General features: G+C 54.0%; 1 protein-coding gene across 14 annotated transcripts in view; it reads right to left on the bottom strand.

The window, feature by feature from the left end:
• KCNQ1 (potassium voltage-gated channel subfamily Q member 1) overlaps positions 1 to 15,145 on the bottom strand; it is a 323,759-nt gene that overhangs the window by 82,601 nt on the left and 226,013 nt on the right. The window contains exon 13 of one of the 14 annotated variants that reach the window (XM_078057620.1): positions 13,118 to 13,188. The exons of the other annotated variants lie outside the window; for them this stretch is intronic. Coding sequence (XP_077913746.1) covers positions 13,134 to 13,188 — 55 coding nt within the window. The 3' untranslated portion in view covers positions 13,118 to 13,133. Of the gene's footprint in view, positions 1 to 13,117; positions 13,189 to 15,145 lie in introns of those variants that run through there. 14 annotated transcript variants of the gene reach the window in all.

The raw sequence follows: 15,145 nt of genomic DNA, 5'->3' as shown, positions 1-15,145 counted from the left end.
ACAATGGTTGGTTCGGGAGGAAGGCATCAACCCTAAGTCTGCATGCACTTAAAAACTATACATACCTTGCTCTGTATATGCAGAGCAGAAATGCATGAGAAAGACAGCAGAAAAGGCAGAGGGTACGGATGGAGTCACACAGCTGTGAGTACCTCGGGCTGTAGGGAAATGGTAGAAGTGCTAATCTGAGGTCAACCCTAATGAGTCAGGGTGTCAACCACTGATGGAGTAACGGAACTACGTCAAAGCGATACGTTAACAGAGAATAAAAATGAAATAGTATCGATATTTGATTAATCCAGAGGAAGCACGGAAGGAGATAAGGAAGAAGTGATGAGACAGACCTGGAGTGTAAGGCAGTGGAGTACATGCCCTACAAGGGGACAAGACATTTCAATGAAAGGACCAACACTGTCAGACAGGGTTCAAAAGGCAACTAGATGTTGCTTATAAATCTATATATAAATCTTTACACAAATATAAAGACATAGAGAGGTTGATGGCAAAATGATAGAAAAATATATATCATGGTGTAGCCCAAAGGGAGCTGGTGTAGGTAAACTGTATCATACAAAGTAAACTTTAAATATAACCAGAGACAAAGATGGATATTTCATAATTTAAAAAGCTGCCACCCTGGTAAGAAGATATCAATTCTAAATCTGTATGTACCTAAAAACATAACTTTAAAATATATAAAGCAAAACTGGCAGAACTGAGAGGTTAAAAAGAACATGCACAATCACGGTGGGAGATTTGAATATACCTCTGTCGGTAACTGATAGAAGAGCGGGCAAACCATCAACAGAGAGATGAATTTGGATGACATGAGTAGCAACTTGACCTAATCAACATTTACAGAACACCGCTCTCAGTAGCTGAAGAGTACATAAGCTTTCCAAGTGCACATGGAACATTTACCCGAACAGACTATACACTGGGCTTTAAAAGCAAGTTCCATCAAATTTCAAAGAAATTCAATCATATATGTATGTTCTCTAACTGCAGTGAAATTAAACGAAAACCAATAAGAAAAAGATAACTAGAAAATCCTTAAGTGTTTTAGAAATTAATCTAAATGACCCAAGGTCAAAGAAGAAATCTAGTAAGAATCAGAAAGTATTTTAAATTGGATAATAATAAAAAGGTCACCTATCACAGCTAAATAAGTGGTTGAGGTACCATGAAGTAAAGTAAGTGCTTAGAGAAAACCTATGACCTTAAACGTATACATCAGAGGAGGCCAAACTCTCTTTCAAGATATTAAAAAAATAAAAAATTAAACTCAAAGAAAGTAGATAGAAAGAGATAATACAGAGTATAACTCAATGAAATAAAAAATGAACATTACATTAAAAACATCAACAAAGCCAAATTTTGATTCTCTGAAGAAACTAATGAAATTGACAAACTTTTGACAAGAGTGACTGGGGGATAAGGGGATGCAAATCACCAATGTCAGGCATCAAAAATAGAACATCTTTACAGACTCAGGAGTTAAAAACTCTATTCAGAGGACATTATGTACAAAAGTAATTTTGATAGTTTAGTTAAAATATATCAATTCCTTAAACATAATATATAAAAGCAGACACAAGAAGAAATAAAAAATCCAAATTTCCCATAATCACATAAATTAAATTAGGAATTTTAATAATCTTTGCATAAAGCAAACTAATAAAACCTTAAGTCTAGGTGATTTTACCAGTAAATTCTTCTGAACATTTAAGGAAGAACTAATACCAGTTTTATATAAATCTTCTGGAGGATTTTTATGAAGCAGCATAGCCTTTATATCAAAACTGGACAGGATATTTCAAGAAAGAAAAATCACCAGCCAATCTCTCTCATAAACATAGAGGCAAATATCCTGCCCGTATAATAGCAACAAACTAAACCCAATGCTGTCTATAAAGACATGTGATCGATGAAGTTTAATTCAGTTATCCAAGGCTGCATCAGCATCTGAAAATAAACCCACATAATTGGCCACAGAATAAGTTAAGAATAAATTATATTTGTTCTATAATCACAGAATAAAGTCAACAGAATAAGTCTAAGGAGAAACATATAATCAATTCAAAAGATGCAGAGAAACACTTGATAAAACTCAAGAGCCATTCCTAATTAGAAACACGACTCTAAGGAAAGCAGGAATAGAAGGGAACTCTATTATGCAGAAAACAAATACAAACACAAAACAAGACAAAACCCAGTAGAGCTAACGTCACACTCAACGGTGAAATATTAGGACACCTTCTTTCTGAGAGAGGGAGCAAGGCAGGGTTGTCCATGGTCACCCTTTCTACCTGATGTTGTCCTGAGAGTCTCAGCTAGTGCGTCAAGGGAAGGAAAAGGAAATGAAAGACAGAATCACGGGACAGGGTAAAAATAAAACCACTGTTACTTGCTAACAACGTAATCATAGATGTTAAAAAAAAAATCTTCAGAATCTTCAGATAAACTCTTTGATTGATAAATGAATTTAGCAAGAACACCGGTTTCAAAGACAACATACAAAAATCATTGGTAGGTCTATATGCTTGTAACAATGAGGAAATAAAACAAAAAGATGCCAATAACAGCAGCATCAAAAACCATAAAATGCCTGAGAATAAATCTACTAGAGACGAGCAAGGTCTCTACACAGAAAAGTACCAAACATTAGTGAAAAAAAGGAAAGAAGCCCTAAATTAATTCAGGATATAATGTTTATGAGTTGGAAGTTTTAATATTTGTAGGTGCTAATTTTGAGGTATGGATTCAATGTGACTCCAATCAGTCTCTGAATGCTTTTCTTTTTAAATATTTTTTTTTGGTGGGAATTTCAAGCTGATTCTAAAATATTTATGGAAAAGTGAAGAACCAAGAGCAGACAAGACAAGACGATTTTGAAGAACAAAGGTGGAAGATGTACACAACAGAGTTCAAGGCTCACTGTCAAGCGTCAAGGATGAACACTGGGTATCACTGGAGGTGGTCTTAGTTTGCACTATTAATAAGGTGGCACTAGATTAGATTGATGAATGCTTCAGTGGAAAAGAATGGAACATCCAAAGGTGAAAATGCTTATATGTGTGGTCACCTGGTTTATGACCAAGGCACTGTTTCAGTCCACTGGGGAAAGAATGTTCTTTTCAATAAATAGCCCTCGGACAAACTGGACATCCATATGAAAAAAACATGAGCTGTGGGTCCCTGCTACACACCAGTTACAAAAGTAATTCCAGCGAGGGCAGAGACCTATAGGAAGGCAAAGGCAATCAAGCCTGGAGAACAGAACAGCGGAGCATCTTCGTGACCTTGGGAAAGGCCACGATTTAACAAAACACAAGAAGCACTAACTATAAAAGAGAAATATTTGACAAATGGGGCTTCCTTAAAGTAAAGAGTTTCTTTCCATCGAAAGACATCATTAAGAGAATGAACAGACACTCTACAGGCTAGGAAAGGACATTTTCTGGGAAAGGACTTGTATCCAGAATATATCTAGAATTCTTATAAACCAATAAGGAAAAGACCACATGATTAAAAAAAAAATAGACGAAAGATTTGAATGGGTACCTCACCAACAAGGGATGTCCACATGCCCATGAACTGGTGCTCAACACCATTACTCATCGAGGAAATGCTGATCAGAACTAGAATGAAGCACTTGCATGCGCTCACTACCGTGGCCGGAATGAAAAGGACCGACAATGTCGAGCGTTAGAGACGATGGGGCCTAACGGGCCCATCTGTGCTGCTGGTGGGAGCGTGGGCTGGTTTGACGACGCCGGAGAGCGGCCTGGCTGTAGCCCTGGATGGGCCCACGTCCTGGCCCAGCATCTGTCTTGCCAGATACACACCCCAGAGAAATCAGTGCACCCGTCCGCCAAAAGGCAGTATCAGAATGTTTATAGCAGCTTTACTCACAGAAAATAAAACTCAAAGGCCAATGTCCACAGCAGCACAGAGAAGCAGATGGTGGTGTATTCCTGCAGGGGAATATCGTACAGCGCTATAAAAGAACACGCCGCTGACACCCACAGAGGACCCCGCCCTGGCCACTGGGGCTAGCTGGTAAACTCCTGGGGGTGGGCACCTGGTCGCCGGGCAAGGACCCTCTGTGCCGCCATGGGGTTCCAGCTGGGAAAGGGGCCCTATAAAATCCAGGCGGTTCTTGTGGCCTCAGCAGAGAGAGGGAATGGCACCCCATGGGCAGGGGAGGACACGCAGCTGAGGGCGATGGGGCTCTGAAGCTCTCAGCTGCACCCCAGCTGTCAGGCTGGCCAGCCTGCAGCCATCAGCCAGGCCCACAGGTGGCTCCAGTTCCAAAAAGGGGGATCCCCGGGGCCATAGAAGGCCTCATTGCACCAGGGAGGCTGGGGTGCTGCATGGATAAGCCTGAGGAATCTTCCTGGACGCATGGAGGAGGATAAGCCGTCTTCTTAGGGTCGTTCAGGTGTGGGCCCTTGTGAAGACTGAGGCTCAGATGCACGCAGAGCCTTTGTCCTTCCTTCTCCCCGCTCCCCAAGCATCTTCCAGCCCCTAGAGGTGCAGGGCCCATGGTCAGCCCCAAACCAAATGGCCAGCTGGAAGGCCTCTGGGGCCGAGTTCCCAGCCAGCAGGTGGAGGGAAGGCCAGCAGACTGGGGGTGCTGGGCCTGGGGACTGTGGGACCGGGCCAGCAGGCGATGTCTGCTCCACCAAGGTGCTGACGGCACAGTAGGGATAGGATGGGTGTGGGGCAGCTCCGGGGGACCTTCAGGCTCTGAGGGGACCTTAGCCTTGCCTGGGCACAGGGCTCTGCCCGCCCCGGTGTGGGCAGCCTGGGCAGGGATGGGCAGAACCTGAGGGAGGGACGACCGGCAGCCGGCTCCCCGCACCTCCCCCCGCCCCCAGTGCCGGGCGGCCCTCCGATCTGCGGGTGATGCTGGCTCGGGTGCGGGGCCGGCTCTGTATCGCCCGAGACGGGCCCATCGGACGCCCCAGCCTTCCCTGGCTTTCTGCCCCAGGTGCTGTGGGTGCTCCCCAGGACAGAGTGGGTGAGCCCGGGGGCAGCGGGACACGGAGTGGCGGGCGCGGAGGCTGGCCCTGGCTTCTGCTCCGACCGCAGCGCCGTGTCAGGTGTTAATAGCACCCTTCTGTGCAGGAGGGGGCAGCAGCTTATGCACAAACTCACATACGCACCTGCGCGCGCGCACCTGTGAGCAGGGCTTGGAGGCGGAGCTGACTCGGGCTCTGGGAGGCCCCGGGTCGCAGAGATTCCCCCTCTGGGGGGTGGGCGCTGGCCTCACGAAGCCCTCACCCAGGCCTGAGACGGCAGGGGACGTCACCCTGGCCTCACGTCCCTGATTCTTTTCAATCACCTGCAATGACGGGGCAGGTGGAGGGCTGGGGCTTTACGGACACCTGTGTGTGAAGGGCCCCCCACTGGCGGTGACTGCCACAGCCTGGCCACGGCCTGGGGTCCTGGGACAATGCTCAGGGCTCCTCAGATCCTGCTTCACTCAAACAAAAGACCACGGCCAGTGACCGCTCCAGCGGCTTCTCAAAGCTGCTCACCTCGGCCAGCTCTGCAGAACAAAGTCACAGCCTTTGCGACCAAGCAGCACCGGCCAGGCCTGCAGAAAGCTGGGGCTGGGGTGCCAGGGCGTGGCCCAGCTCCGCTCAGGCCTACTCTGGGCTGGCCCCGCACTGGGGACAGCCCTGCCTGCCGGCCTCCCTGCTGGAGGCAAAGGACTCCTCGGTCGGCAAGGGACAGGTCTGTCTGGCTCCGTTCGAGGAGGGTTTTCTCTTCTCTGTGCTGCGTCTGGCCTGGGCAGGTGGTGGCCTCGTGCCCGTTTCTGGTGCCTCTGACACAGGAACAGGCAGGTGGGACAGGTGACCGGATGCAGACCTGGAGACCCCTGTAGGAGACCCCTGGGCCCCGGTCCCCTCGAGGTGCTGAGGCTGCAGGGTGGGTGCCCATCTGCCTGGGCTGAGCTGCCCTCCAGACCGTCAGCTGCCCCACCTGCTGAGGGGAGGGTGGACCCATTTGGCCACCCCATCCGGCTTTGGGAAGGCCGGAGGGCCAGGGTCTCGGGTGGGGGTGGTGATGCCGCACACCCCCTCCTCTCTGCCCTGAGAAAGGAGAACCCCTCACTCCTACGGAGACAAGGACTGGGTGGGTGCTGGATTTTGTGCTTCGCTTTTTTCCCATTACTTGATAGGGTATGATTTCTCTTCTTTAGCCTATTGATATGACGGCATTCCATTAATTGATTTTTGAATGTTGAACCAGCTTGGCTTATCACTTGGTTGTGGTGTTTCATTTTTTTATACATTGTTGCATAATTAGTTGTGGTTTTTTAACAATATAAAAAAACCCCAGGAACCCACCACTCAAAATAAAAGCTAGACCCTGACGGCCCCCAACTCATTCATCCTCTAGCCTCGGCACCCTGGGTGACCATCCTCCCAAATCTGTGCTCCTCACATTCTTGCTTTCCCGTTGATGTCATTTTATCAAATCTACATGTAGCCCCCCTCCCAGGCATATATTTTTTATTTTAGTGATTTAGACCTCATAAAAACGCATTATGCTTTTCCTTGGTATGATGTTGCCAAGAGCCACACGGCTCTATGTCACTCTGGTTCGTTTGTTGGGAATGGCGGAAAATACTCCGTCGTGTGGATATTCCGAGTTCCTTCGCACTCCTCCTGCGACGGGTGTGTGGCTGGAGGCCAGGCGTTGGGCTTGTGGAGAGCATCGTGGCAACACTCGACTACCCCCTTGGGCTGGGCACGGACTGGCGTTTTCTCTGGTGTCACCCAGGCAGGCACGCGACCGCTGGGTCATCGGCTGTGTGGATTTGAATTTGGTAGGTGATGATGCACTGTCCCTCAAAGCGGTGGTCTCGCCGTGCACGCTCCCAGCAGTGTGGGAGACCCTGTGCCCCACAGCCCAGCCTGCACCCCCAGTGATCAGCCTTCATCACTCAGGCCAACAAAATGAGTGTGAACAGGGCCTTCAGGCTCCAACTGGCTCCAGGCGCTTCCTCCACTGGGAAGGCTGAGCACGTCTCTGGGCCGTTTTCCTGTTTTGCTACTTGGGCTCTTATTGATGAGTTAGATGTAAGTTGTCTATATAATTTCTACCTACCTACCTACCTACCTACAAATTGTTTGCTTTCTTTTTTTTTTTTTTAAGATTTTATTTATTCATTTGAGAGAGAAAGAGAGAGAGCACAGTGGGAGAGGGACAAGCAGACACCCCACTGAGCAGGGAGCCCGACATGGGACTCGATCCCAGGACCCTGAGATCATGACCTGAGCCGAAGGCAGACGCTTAACACACTGAGCCCCCCGGCGCCCCAGCCCCAGCAGTTGTTTGTCAGTTTATGTGTGGGGAATACCTGCCCCTGTAGCAGGCAGACAAAGGCTCTCCGAAAGATGCCCTAACCCTAGAACCTGTGACTCTGTTACCTCATAAGGCAAAAGGGACCATAGACGTGATTAAGAGTAAGCACCGCGAGATGGGCAGATTATTCCGGATTCTCCGTCCGGGCTCAGGAGATGCTAGAATCCTTAGAAGTGGAGAAGCTTTCTCAGCTGTGGCTAGAGGGAGCTGGGGCCAGACAGTGGCAGTGTCCTGGCTGTGGAGAAGGAGGACGGGGCTGCGAGCTGACGGCGGTAGGGGCCCCCAAAGCTGGACGAGGCCCGGCGACGGCTTTCCTGTGAGGGCCACCAGGAGGAACCAGCCCTGTGACACCTCTCAGACCCGTCAGACTGTGTCCCACTTCTGATCTGTGGGACCCAGAGACCATCAGCATGGGTTGCCCTAAGGCACTAGGTTTGAGGTTACTGGTTGCAGCAACACCAGAAAACAAATGCAAATCCTAGTTAATCACCTCCCTGTCTTTCAGGTGCCTTTTGAGGAACTGGAGCTCTTATTTTCTAGCAACAACTTTATCAGTATTCCTCTGTCCTAGTCAGCGTGTTGGGGTGATGTACAAGAAAGAGTTCTAAACGCCCAGAGTCGAAAGTTACTAAGTAACCCGCATGTTCTGAGAGCTGTAAGGATTGTATCTCACTGTTGTATACGGTGTGAGGCAGGGCCCTTCGCCTCTTTCCTGGTGGGTCGCCACCCATTACAGTCCCGCGAGGTGCCATCGGCACACCCCGGAGCCCCCCACTCAGGCTCTCTGCTCCATCCCCCGGGCTGAGTGTTGACTCTCCCACCCACAGCCCAGCCTCACACCAAGTCCTGACATCAGGAGAGAAAGATTTTTCCTGCCACCTTGATAAGGTCTTTGTTCCTCTCGGCTCTGAGCTTTTCCACAGACATTTTAGACTCATAATGGTAAGTCCCACAAGAAAACCTGTTGGGGTTTTTACTGGAATTAGAGTAAATCAAGTAGGAAGAAATGCATTGACATCTTTATAATGTGGAGTGTCTTATCTTGAGTATGGTATCTCTTTCCCTTCATGAAAGTCTTACTGGAGAATCTCTAAATATGGTAGAACTTGGTTCTTTAAAAAACTAACAAAACAGACAAGGCTCTGGTAAGATTGACTGAGACAAGATGCAAATAAAAGTGGTACAAAAGAAAGTTAGAAATGACTACAAATAGGGATAACACTGGTAATAGAAGAATATTCTCAACAACTATATGCCAACAATTTTGGAAAACCTAGATTGAATTGGGCACATTCTTAGAAAAAATTCGAACTCCCTAGAACTGAATAAAGATGGGATAAAACGTCTCAACCAAGCTTGCAACTACTAAAGGTATCAAAGGGGTGGTTAAAGACCTTCCTGTGAGAACACATCAGGCCCAGGTGGCCTTATGCCAAATTCTATCACACTTTCACAGGACGTTTCCTCCCAGCCATATGCAAACATCTGAAACTGAACAAAAAATGAAAACACAATATATCAAAATTTGAGGGACGCAGCTAAAGCAGTTCTTAGAGGGAAATTTATAGTGTTCCATGATTACATTAACAGAAAGGGGAGGTCTCAAACCAGTGATCTCAGTTGCTACCCGAAAACTAGAAAAAGAAGAGCAAATTAAACCCAAAGCAAGCAGAGGGGAGGGAATCATAGCAATGAAGAGAAATGATTGAAACAGAGAGCAGGGGGCCACCCTTGTCTGAGACGGGCTGATGTTCTTGGTGCAGCCTGAGGCCCAGCCCTGTGCTGACTGTCCCTGAAGGTCTACACCCAGGGACCCCTCGCGAGGCTGTAGGAGTATCTCCGTTCACCAGCCTTCAAGTCTCCCAGGACGCTTGCTCTCCTGCCCCTGAAAACTGGCTGACTCTGGGGACTCTCTCTTTTAGGTCTCTCCAAAGGAAGGGGCTTGGGAACGGTGTGGGAGGCAGCAGGATGCTGTCGCCTTCCCGTCAGAGGCCTGAGGGGTCTGGGAGGTGGGACCCCTCAGTTCAAGCTCTAAGAACACCTGCCTCATGGTCAGTCACGTCTGGTCCTGTGTTGGTTTCCTGGCATCGCCACACTGAAGGCAAGACCACCTGCTTCCTGTGGGTCCCAGGGCCGGGCATGTCCCTGGAACCCCCCAGAGGCTGGGGGTGCCGAATCACTGAGATGCATTCCACACAAGCCTGGGGACAGGGACTCAGAGGAAAAGTTTCCAAAAAGCTGGAGGACCAGGTGAAGGAAAAGGCTCTATTCTCTCTACATCCCATACGCCCGTTTTCAATACTTTATAATCAGTCCAAAGGGGTTGCCTTCTTTATGAAATAAAACCTATGCATCCGGCTTTGCTTGTCCCCCTCCTTTCTCCTTCCTCCACAGTCTGCCTCTCATTCCCAGGCCAGAATGCCTACTGACCAGGCACCTGCCACCATCCTACGCAGCAGCAGGTGGGCGCCGCGCTCCATGCTTTCCAAACCCTCACTGATTTCAACCTCAGGACGAATGTGGGAGGCAGTGGTCAGCCTCACCCTCATCTGACTGAGGATGGAACCAACCAGGGGGACAAGTCTCTCGGTCGGCAGTAGTGCCAAGTCTTGTGCCCAAGTGTGTGGCACCCCTGACCCTTAACCGTCACAGCAGGGCAGCCCCTCCTCATGGCCTGGCCTCCCTTCCATCTGGGACTCCCAGGGGAACCCCCCCCCCACTGCTCAGGCTGCTGGTGGGACCTGGTTTGAGGGACAAGGGTCTGTCCCCAGGGGAGCCGGATCACACTCCCACGGGGCTCAGGTTCCCATCTGAGGGGCTGGGTGTCCAGGCCGCCCCCAGCCTGTGCTGGGCTCTGTGTCCACGTGCCATCCACCTGGGCCCTGCAGTCTCCCCCCGACCCGTGACCCGCCCTCCTGGGGCAGCTCCAGCCTGCGGCTCTGGGTACAGGCGGGAAAGTCCGCAGCCCAGTCAGGTGACTTCACAAATAGCACCCCGCGGGCCATGGTTGTGCAATCCCGGTAATTGGAACCAGCAGTCTCCCCGGGCATGGCCCTGCCTAGGTCAGAGAAGCCACTGTGCTCTGAGGTCAGGTGAAACAGGGGGCAATCGAGACACTGCACCTGTCTTCTGCTGCCCCAGAGCTGACCCGTGCGGGCTCCGGACCCAGCCCACCGTGACTACCTCCGGGCAGAGCCGCCCCAGGGGGAGAGGGCCCAGCCAGGCGAGGCGGGGGCTAGCTGCTGCGCTCTCCCTGCAGACCCTCCTCCCACCATGGGCCACCCCCACCGTCCTCAAACCCTCTCCATCCTCTTGTACGCATGGCAGGCGCCCCTCACCTTCCTCCCTGGCCAGAGCCCAGCACGTGTTTCTATCCCGCACACCCTGCAGTGCCAAATGCCACAGGAATCTGATGTCACTGCGTCTAGCTCACACCCAGCGCCGGGGCTGAGGCTGCATGGCCCGCACTGCTCCCCATGCCCAGCGCGGCCTGAGCCCGGGTGGGAGCGGGTGATGAGCCCTGGCTCGAGAGCCCTCAGAGCCCCCCGCAGCCCCCATGTCCGGGGCGGGAAGGCCTGAACTTGTGGCTCCTCTCTCTGTGGGCCGAGGAAGTCTGCCACGGGGCTCTGGCCTCGAGACTCGGGTCCGGCTCAGGAATGGGACCAGGGGTGGTTCACCCCTGCCACCTCACGCACTCAGGACGCCCGTGGAAACCGAGCTGCCGAGCTGGGGCTCAGGCTGAGCACACAGCCCTGGTACAAAGCCGAGTGTCCCCCAGGGGAACGGCTCCCCGCAGCTGGACATCCTGGTGCGGGGCTGCAGGTCGTTCAGTTTTACCTCCTCTTGTGCCCGAGGGTCCACAGACTTCCCTGCTCCCCCTGCCCCTGATTCCTGCCATGGCACGTGTGAACCTCAAGAACATCCCACGAAGTGAGAAGACACAGACTGGGTGAAAGATTCTGAAGACAGGAAGCCGATTAGTGTTTTCTCCCCAGGGGAGAGGGGAAGTGACTGTGCAGGGGCGCAGGGCTGCTTTTGGGGGTGACGAGGATGTTCTAAACCTAGGTGGTGGTGGGCGCTCCATCCTGTGAACACAAGGGTGTGGAGAGTGTCCCCGGCCGCTCCCGAGAGCGGGAGCTGGGGGAGGCACACGGAGGTGCTGGGAGCTTCTCTGGAGAACAGGGAAGGAGGGGGGACAGCCCCAGCCCTCCGGGCTTTGCCCAGGGCACGGCCTTCTTTGGAGTTCTTCCTCGGGGGGCTCAGGGCCCCCAGGCAGGCAGCCTCAGGAATGTGGCTGCCGTAGGCCTCCTCCCTCCCCGAGCAGATACAGGCCTTCTAACTCCCCAGGCTGGCCGAGCCTCTCCCTTCCAACCGGTCCCCCAACAGCAAGGCTGCCACGGGGGGCTTCCTGGGCCAAGAGACAAATTAACAGATTGCAGATCCATAAGCCCCACCCCCCCACCCGCCACAAATCCTGCCATGGCTCCCTATTGCCTGCCCAGTGAGATCCAGACTCTGGGGTGGCCCGTGGGCCCCTCCTGACATGCCCGGACAGATACAACATGAGCTGCAGGTGTTCTGGGCGCGAGGTGACGTGCAGTCCCGTCCCCTCAGATTGCCGCATCACGAGTCACCACACGCGTACGGTTCTGAGGTCAGTGTAAGATTGTTTTCATACCGATGATCCAGAAATCAGAGCAATCCCATGCTGGTCCCCGGTTGGCAGTGAAATTCCTCGAGGACCTCGGGACAGGTGACCGAAACAGATTTGGCAAAGGGAACTCGTCTCAACATGTCCCAGAACCAAGGGAAAGAAACTAATTCTCTGTTTCCCCAAGATCGGGGCTTCCTACTGGGCCCCCTGAGACCACCCAACACAGGTCAGACTAACGAGCTACTCATTGCAACTTCCCAACTTAACCCGACTCCGCGTAGCTCCGATCCACTGCACTCCCACCCAGCTTGCAGCTCGGCGCCTCAGCGCCCACGGAGCTCGGGAGACTCAGGTCCCTCCAATTTGGTGCAGTTCAGGGCAACCCACGGCGAGTCGATGTGCCTCCCCCAGGGCCCAAGCTCCTGCTAAGAGTGGGGCCTCTCGGTAGAAGCAGGGGCGAGGAAGAGCAGGCCCTGCCTTGCATGGCCTCTCAGGACGTGGGGTGCGGTACAAGGTGCCTCAGAGAGGTGCCACAGAGGTGGTGGGGTCTGAGTAAAGAGCACAGAAACCCCAAGTGAGTGCGGCCCCCTGCCACCCACCTTGTCCCGGGGGCTGGAAGAAGGGAGCAGGTGATTGGGGGGGCTGGCACGGGGGGCCTTCTGGGGAGCTGAAACCAGCTGGGCAGGGGAGTGACCACTGCCAGGGACGCCGTGGCCCTGAACAGCCCTGCCCCCACCCTGGCCCAAGCCACCTTTGCCTGGCAAGCCACGGGGCTAGAGATCCCCAAGATGGTGAGGAGCAGCCCGCCTGGGGAAGGCCTCCCCAGGAAAGGGACATCACGTAGGGATGAGGGGAGGGGGGAGACGGCGGTCAGCAGGGAGGACCCCATGCAAAAGACCCGGGCAGGGAAGGAGTCATGGACACAAGGCCACTGTGGCTGATGGCCCAATGAGGGCAGCAGGGGACGCACGGCGGTGGCCGAGGACATGGACAGTGTTGTCTGCGGTCCCCCCAAAAAGAGGCACCATCAAACATCGCCTCCCCCAGACACCCGCTCCTGCTCACCGTCTGCCCTGCCAGCTAGCAGCGGAACGGCTCAGAGGCGGCTCCTGTCGCCACTCTGCCTGGCGCCACGTCCCCCATGCCAGGGCCTGTGACGTGAGAGAGGAGCCGAGCTGAGTGTGACCCTGATCGGGCAGCTCCGGAACAGGTGTGCGTCGCCCCCTCCCCGCTGCCCCCCAAGTCCCTCCATCAGGGGACTGTTTCCTGGGGGAGGGACCCCGCGGCTGTGGCCCATGTTGGACATCTGGCTCAATCCTCCCTCCCCCTTTGCCCGCGGAGAACCCCTGCCCCGTGACCCGGGGCCTCTCCACAGTGCTGGGGTCCGTTTCCTCTGAGAGCCTGGCGGTGCCCTTGGAAGCAAGGGACAGGAGATGGGAGCTTGGAGGAGGGCTCGAGAGAGTCCCACACCGATTCCCGGGCTGGGCCTCGGCTGGTTCCAGAAAGTTCCCCGGGCTTTGGAGGCCTCAGGAGCCTGAGGCCCCACAAACAGAGCATGGGCCAGGCTGCGTCATAACAAGGATGTGGCCTTGCAGGGACACAGGGCCCTGGAGTCAGCACGGTCAAGCAGCCCCGAGCTCTCAAGAAGACCCCGTGGCCGGGCTCTGGCCTCCCGGGGTGGGGAGCAGGTTCCTGCGCCCCCAGTGGGACGTCGGCCTGAAAGCCCAACGCTGCCTGTGTGGGGTCACTGGAAGGAGCCGGTGAAGAAACGCATCTTTGTGCCGCCTCTGTCCCCGGGAGGGGCTGGGCGTGCAGACAGCGGGAAAGGTTGGGTGTGAGCAGGCGGCTGGGAGGACCCCATTTAAATCCCGGGGAGATTATGAGGGACGTTTGTTGCAGGCTGTCAGCCCTCATTAAGTTAATGGAACTGGCGAGCTGGCCTGTTTCCAGCACGCTGGAGAAAGAAAACAAGAAAAGTGTTTTCAGCGAAAGAGCCAGGGGGTCCCATTTCGCCTGCAGCCCCGGGAGATTATGAGCCGTCGGTAATGGCCTCGCTGGAATGACTTACTGGGGACTTGTTGATCAAAACAAGGGGAGAAAACCCCTCATGTCTAGGAAGAATTACATGGGCTTCTCACTGATTCTCCTCTAGAAAAGTGTGCACTTCCTTCCCAAAGCCCCGTCCCCGGCCAGCACCCCCCCACGGCTCGGGCTCCCTGGCAGGACGCAAGGACTGGGAAGCAGCGCCCGCGCAGTGCCCTGCAGACGTGGGGAGCAGGGGCTCGTGGGCTAGGTGAGCCCTGGGGGTCAGGAGCCAGAAGGTGCTGCCAGGCCCCCTGGGGCCCCTCAGGAGGGGCAGAGCAGACCCCACCCTGCAGGAGGGAGCCCCCCACCCTTCTTCCTGCAAGTCACCCCAGAGCCGGCGTGGGACTCCCACGGCCTGTGGGCGCCCTTCCTAGCCCCTCAGCACCATGACGGAGAGTGTGGGGGGGAGGGTCTGCTGTGGAGCACTGGTGGTGGGACTCCTGCATCTGAGGGCAAGGCCCCCTCTGGGACACTGCCTCTCTCCTCCACCCCCAGATTCCCTAACCTGCCAGGCCACCCACAAGCCCCACGCTGCACCCTGAGCTCCCATGACCATGGCCCTGCACCGAGGGCCCTGCCCTTCCCCACACAGCTGGACTCTGGACCTACCAAACCTTGGGTGGGGCCCCCGGCATCCCAGCAAGACGCTGTGGCACCAGGCCCCCGGCCTGGCCTCCCCACCGTCCTGCCCTTCTCCCTTCTCTTCCTTCCCCACCCCACCCCCACAGGTACCCCAGGCACCTACTGGGAGCCAGGCCCTGGGCTTCCGAATGCACGGTGCCACGACTCCCTTATTCCCGCTGCCCAGAAGGAAGCCGAGGCCGGTGCAGACAGAGCCGCCCGCCTCCAGAGCGCCTCTCCCCGCCAGACTGCGAGACACCGCGTGGATTCTGGGGATGTGGTCTCCGCTTGCCTCCTGCCCTCCTCGTCGCCTGGCCCCAGCTGGGGCCTCTCAAACACGCCCCACTCCCCTGGTGTCTCCTATCTGGAAGCCCAAGGCCCTGGAGGTTTGGCCTGACTTTC

Source organism: Halichoerus grypus, chromosome 11, assembly GCF_964656455.1.
Source record: "Halichoerus grypus chromosome 11, mHalGry1.hap1.1, whole genome shotgun sequence".
In the NCBI taxonomy this organism is placed as follows: Eukaryota; Metazoa; Chordata; class Mammalia; order Carnivora; family Phocidae; genus Halichoerus; species Halichoerus grypus.
Note: the sequence above shows the minus strand (reverse complement) of the source record. Positions and strands in the feature narration are given on the sequence as shown.